The sequence below is a fragment of the Pipra filicauda genome, unplaced genomic scaffold, assembly GCF_003945595.2.
Source record: "Pipra filicauda isolate LSUMZ 115617 unplaced genomic scaffold, ASM394559v2 scaffold57_size4234018_pilon, whole genome shotgun sequence".
NCBI classification, from domain to species: Eukaryota; Metazoa; Chordata; class Aves; order Passeriformes; family Pipridae; genus Pipra; species Pipra filicauda.
Window position 1 is genome coordinate 782,591 of NW_024104731.1, and position 6,825 is coordinate 789,415.

At 41.7% G+C, this 6,825-nt stretch overlaps 1 protein-coding gene across 1 annotated transcript; it reads right to left on the reverse strand.

The window, feature by feature from the left end:
* Positions 1-950: 950 nt before the first annotated feature.
* PDGFRL (platelet derived growth factor receptor like) lies at positions 951-6,825 on the reverse strand. The gene is made up of 2 exons (XM_039387652.1): positions 6,756-6,825; positions 951-1,243 (listed from the first exon to the last, which is right to left on the reverse strand). Exons 1-2 carry the CDS (start codon positions 6,823-6,825, stop codon positions 951-953), a joined length of 363 nt encoding a protein of 120 aa, XP_039243586.1.

The following is a 6,825-nucleotide window of genomic DNA, read 5'->3' on the forward strand; positions in this document are numbered from 1 at the left end:
ACGTAAATCTCCATAAAACAGCCAGTGAAAACAAACAGAACTCAAGGCAAAAAAATGCCTGTGGAAGACATCCTTAAGCTCCTTATATGCTCCTCTTCTCTCAAATACAGAACAAAATTATTACATTTAATCTACATTTAGCTATGTGTACTATCCTCAAAAACTGGGAAGGCACACAAATATATGGAGTTTTAGAAAAGATGTTTAGAGCAACAGGACACTCAGCTGGTGGGGCAGAGAAAGGAAGAGTCCTAAGTTCCTCTTCCTGTGGTAACAACTACTTATGTGGTTTTCATTATGATGTCACTAGATGAAATACAAAGCTTTACTAAACTCAAGGTGACTATATTCAGCATTAAACTCTGCCACACCACAAACCCTGCAATTTCCTTTTCCACACAAAGGCAACTTTGACTGAAGAAGTAACGACTACCTCTCGCTTTCTTCTTAGCATGGAGGCTGGTGTATTTTTTGCTAGTTAAGGGAGGGTGGGTTTGAGTCTCTTCAGGAAATTAATCTTAGTGTTTCAGGTGGTATCCACACTAGCAACCATTACAGCCTACCAGGAGCAAGTCTCTGCAGAGCAACAGAGTAGGCTGGTAGTGAGCACCTGATATTCACACTCGCACATTTTGAGAGTTTTACTTCAGATCAACCCTAACTTGGTTCCCTGCTGCCCCCGTGTCCTGCTGAACACCATCTTTATTTTAGACTCATCTGAAGGAAATACAGTTAATGTGCTGCAAGACTACTCCACAGTGCAAATCACAGGGCAGTAATTAGTGAAAACTGAAAGTTGCTCATCCTTTTCCGTTGACATTAAAAACTATTAGACAGAACATCTAAATTGTAAAAATGTAAACAAACAAAACCCCTGATGGTGCTGAAACTCGTAGGGAAAAGAAAATTTCTGGATGTTTTTTTTTTTCCTCCAAAAAAAGAAAAATAGCTTACCTGAGTCTGGAGTCTTTAAAGGTGTCTAAATATGAAGGGTAGTTCCAAGTAACATTACTCCCCTTACATCGCAGTTCTATGCTTTGTCCTGCAGACAGGCTTAAAGTGGCAGCCAGTTTCTGGATACGACCTTTATCCATCACCTGTGTCAGTATGGACTGGGACTTCAAAGAGGAGTCAGCAGATTCTCTCTCCTTCATTTTGGGAGTTTTGGGTTTTACTTTTTTGTTAAAAACCTTGTTTTCCCCGTGTTCTTTTGGACGCTTACTCTTCGCAGGCTGTCCAATAACTTGTAAAATAAAGAAAAGAAAACAATGTTACCGATTAGAAAAAAGTTATATAGTCTTTTTGCAAAAAAAGATCTTCCTCATTATCACAGAGAATAACTGAAGTTTTGTTCTTCCTAGAAAAGATTCATAAAACTCAGTAAGAGTTTATTTCCGTAAGTTTTTGAAGTCTCTGCCATGACCCATTTTCCTGGGAAAAAAAGAGCTTTCAACAACATGTGGAAAGTCTATACCTATAGTTACATAAACAGACAAATATGTAAGGTATGAAAACTTCACAAGTGGTAAGGGAAAGAAATACAGCATTTCTGTCTCCATTTACTTCTGTCATTTCTACCCCATGGCACTGCCAAGCTGTACACAAGGCTACACAAGCCCTCTGTCTTTCATGTCACACACCCGTCAATTCTGCATTGCCTTTTCACACACCATGCTACCATAGGGGACACATGAAGAAAAACTGGCAAGGATGGAACTTTGTGACAATTTATAAAATACTGCTAGTGATGCAGTTTTCTTCTTTTACAGTAAGTACTGTGAAATGCAAATGACACTAGAGTCACTTGAAGGTAGTATTTAAGTCATCACTTCTCCGTAACAGCCATTTATTTTGACAGTGCAGCTGAAAATAGAACTTAGATACAAACAGTAAGAGATTTCATTACCTCCAAGATACAACAGGGATGCCCAGCTGCCTTTAGAAACAAAGGAAACAAAGAAAAAGTGAGGTGTCTCAAATTTAAAAATAAATAAATAATTCAATAAAAACCAAATTATCAGAAAGCACTGCGAGCACAAATTTAAAGTCCAGGACATTCCTGCACTTCTTTCCTGCATTACATGAGAAAGGCTGCAGTGGGTCAGGCCAAAATTATTTGCACTGACACCACCTAGTGTCAGATGCCAACCAGGGAACAGGGCAACCATCTCTGCTCCTTCGATACTAGTCTCCCAAGCTTCCAAGAACCCTTTAGGTCAAGGGGTCTGTGAACCACAGTAGTCATCATTTTATTGTCCTTGGCTGTTATTATTATTTTGTATTTTTGTATTTTATTGTCCTTGGATATTTTCCTTCATTGATTTGTCTGGTCAATTTTCAAAATCACGAACTAAACATAAATATTAGATGCCTCCCAGTTTTCGTATTAAATGAATAAATATCCATTGTTTCACCAACAACATTCTCTGAGGCGCTTGCACTTTTACAAAACTTGAGTGTTTTTGAAACATATCCTTTCCAGACTTATATGTCCTACTCTATTTAACTATTCCTTGTAAAGGATATGCATCTCACAACAGTTCAGTTACACCACGTTTGCATAACAGAAAGAACACAAAAGCAGACTGTACATCAGGTTCAAGACACAGTCAAACCACAGTTGTACATACTAATGGTGTCTTCCCTCCTGTATAAACAACTCATTAATTTTCAAGATGAGCAATACTAGGAGCTGACGTTCTCTAGAATAATCAAGTGTAACTTCAGTTACACTGTCCTAAGTAGGAATTATTTGTTAGAAATACCTAAGTAGGAACCCATCAATGTGTATATGAAGTTAGAATCATTTGTGTTACTTAGCATCTATCAACACAAAATTTCAAGTACAATTTTCACTGCCCAGTCTTTCAAAATTGACTATATCATAAAATCATGGCACTCAAACACTGTTTATGTTGCTGATTTTCTCTAAAGCTGATTTTTTTGGCATATTAATGAGACATCTCTAATGATTCTCACCATAGAGAAGGATTCTGTCTCAGAGTCTGCAATTATAGTGCTTGGTAGGATACTGCACTGAAAGTTTCTGCTATGCTTATCATGTCACCATTTTCCATTGAAACCTTCAGAAGCACCTCCATAGGGAAAATCGGTGCACACAAATAATTAAGTTTTTAAGTTTTACTTTCTACAGGTGTTCTTTCTTATTCCCCATTCCTACCAGCCCTACAAATTCTGTGGCCACCTCTCTATACCCCACCCCAGTACCTCAGAAGAAGAAAAGGATTTATGGCTGGGTTTATCCCTTTTGTAAGCTGTTTCTCAAACTCTTTTTGTCTGCTTTATTCTGGGTTTTATATCTAACCCATATGTGAGTTCAGGAGCCTTCTTGTCTTATGTAATTCCCCCTTCCAAAATTAAATGCATCAGTCATTTCTTTGGCTTTTATTATTCCTGCAAGAATATTAAAACTACAGTCTGGCTGCTCTACAGTAACATCTGAATCCAATTACCTGAATACTACTCTGGATCAACTCAAGAATTGCTGCTTTTCTCAGGGCCTCTTCAAGTAGCAGCTCTAAGTCATCATCATTTGTGGCATCTAAACAATTGCACTGTGCATCACACCCCGTGTGTGATCCAAACTACATTAGGAAAAGTAATTCTTCCTTTTGCTTTGCTATTCAGTCCTTGCTGACCCTCTGATCTTCCTTAACAGAGGCATCATTACACATTGGGTGGTCAGTTTTCAGGTTGTTTGTTCTCCACAGGACTGGTATTTCAGTCCAGATGACTTTTACTCACAAAACCCACCAGGAATCAGACTTAACACTAAATATTTCTTCAACACTTCTCCTTTGGGTTGAGTTATTCCATCTTAGTGGAATTCCATGACAGCATTGTGCCCTAGTACTGGAAGGTCCCACCAACAGGCCTGATAAGCCTTTTGGATGAGCATTCCCATTTCAAACTGGACATTCTAGTTCCTTGTTGAACTTTCCAGTTTTGTCTGTAGAAGAACACAAGCTCTGGTTCAGCCATCTTTTTTCTTTTTTTTTTCCCCATCAAACCCTATTGATATAGGACTATTTGTCCAAACTACTCTTTGCCATTTCCACTACTTTCTGCCAACCTCAGTCCTGACACTATTTCAAAGGCACATGGATCTTGCAACCTCACCCCAAGGAAACGCTTCATCCCACACTGTGTGCTGTGCCACATCTGATACTCTGCCTTTAAGAAACTGCTAAAGACTCCCCTACGAAAGCTTTTCAATTTTAAGTGCCAGAAGCCTGGTTTTGATTTGTTTTGATGAAGTTTTTTCTCTCCACACAAGCTTCCTCTGTTCCGTGCTTCTGTAGTTACCAGCGAGTCTGAACACTTTCCTCCCATACCACACTCCCAGCTGCACAGTGAGATCCTTGTCTGTCTGACCTCGTATTTCCCTCCAAGAAATGCCCCGCAGGGGCGTTTCAGGAAACACCATCAGAGGAGCTTTTAGCTTTCTACACAGAAAACCTAGTTCTCTGCTGCACCTCCCACGGAGGTGTTTCCAAGCAAACTGTGGCAAGGCTCCTCCGCAACACTCCCTTATAAGCCTGCCCAGATATCTACTGACACCACCACTTCTGCACCTCACAATCCTGCCTTCTGTCATCACTCAATTAAGTATCTGTATGCCAGATAACTAAATTAACTGCTATAGTATCAACCTAAGACAGAGAGGACACACAATCAAATCCCTCCAAGAACGTAGAAACCACTACCAAGATTCCTCCATTTCCTTGCCCAATCTGCAAGATTTTCCCAAGAAAGGGAATAAACTCAACTATCCCATTTATGCAAGTACATGAACATGCCATTTTGGGATATTTTACCATTTCACTAGATTGATGCACAGAGCCCTCACCATTTTAATCCAGCAACAACATTTCTTACTAAAAAAGATAATGAAATTAAGACAGAAAAATATTGAGAAAACGCCTCGTTTCTACCTCTGATCGGCTCTTGTCAGTTCTAAGAGGCACTGTACTAATTTCCTCTGCAACAGTACATTCAGGGTCCCTACTAACTCATCACGCCAGAGTAGGAGACTAAGCACTGGTAACTCACAGAAATACACCATGCGGCACTTTTGCTCCTGGTTCACAGCATTGTCCCATTCTATCCTTTAATGTTTGTCTGCCCCTTGTTCTCACAAATGTTACACATAACAATTCCAAAATGGGTGTTAGTTATATAATCCTAAAGAGCATCCATTTTTCATTTGAGATATCACCTATATCCACACGCACATTGCACTGGCCCCTGATCTTCAAGTGTCCACCTAGAGAACTTCAGAGGCAGAGAGTGAGCAAGGTCTCCCACAAGTACAAAGAGATTGTGTTCATTGTCCACTAGACATACCTATTCCACAAGGCAGGTCCCATGCTACGCCTTGGTACCATCAGAGATCAAAAAACCTCTCATTAAGACTGATGAATTCTTCCAAAATCAAGTGTAAAGTTACCATAAAGTCTAATTCCTAAACACCAAGACTAAGATAAGAGGGAAGAAAGTGTATTTGTGATCACAACTAATGTAACAGAACAGTTATTCTGAAGTTACAATGTCTAGATTAGTATTTCTACCTCTACCTTTAGACAAAAAACTTATTATATGTGCTAGTTTACTTTCCGACTGAGTAAAGCACCCAGTCAAACCTCAGTATAAACTGAGGAAAACATAGACTTGGGAAATCTTTTACCCAGGTTCAAGTCCGTTCTTATTCTGCATTTTTATTGTCTATTTCTCAAACAGAAAACACTTTTTTTCATGTGGTGGTGCACACCCCTAGATCAGATCTTTCAGCAGAAATTCACTCCCACAGCACTCTGGTCCAGAGTGCAATTCCTTAGCACGTAGTCATGAGAAAAACTGGGCTGGAAAGGGCTTTCTGCAGGTCCCCTCCCATCTCTGTTCAGCTGCTCTGAGCCTTGTCCAGTTGAGCTGCAACTTTCCCAAATGCTGGAGACTCTACATCTCCCCTTTCAGTGCTTAACAGCTCCCAGAGTGGAGGATTTTTTATGTTCTTACAAGACTTTTTTTCCATATGACCTCCTGAACAACTTGTGTTAACTGCTTCCCTGTCCTTCCCCGCGCACCTCAGAGCCTGCCTCCCATTTCTCTACAAACCCTTCCACGGGCTACGGCAGCCCGTGATCCCAAGCCCTTCCGCGGTAGAAAACTATGGAATTTTTCTGCTATTGTTTCTTCTGGATAAGTATTAAGAAGTTTATTCACATTTTTCAAGAAAGAAACAGCATCTCTTTTGTCTAGTTAACGTCTACGTAAGTCAAGCACTCGTTGTGAATTTCCCTTCCCAGTCAAGCACTTGCCTCTCCCCATCAAGACTTCATCACAACCTGAAACGGGATTATGAGAAAAGTTCGGTGCTCTCTACAAACGAACAACCGTGCACGAAACCTTTTGTGTTTGTTTTTCAAATCAGTGCTGGAGGGACGTCCAGCACCGTCCCTCGCCCAGGGCCGTCCCTCCCCGGCGCCGCACGGGACCAAGCGCAATTTAAACGCGGACCCCGAGGGAGCGGGCGGCGGGGACAGCCGGGGCTGCCGCAAACGCCTCTCTCCAAACCCACACTTTGGGCAGAAAGCCCGGGCGGAACACTGTCCGCCACCGCCCCTGAGATGGCTCCCGGTCTTGTCCCGGGGACGGTCGGCGCGGGGGGACGACAGGAAAAAGGAGAGTCCGAGGCGACTCGCAAGGTGTGGGGACGCGGCGCGGCGGGGGCTCACCGTGTGGCAGCGCTTCCTGCAGCAGCAGCAGCAGCAGCAGCGGCAGGCTGAGGAGCACCCAGACCCGCAT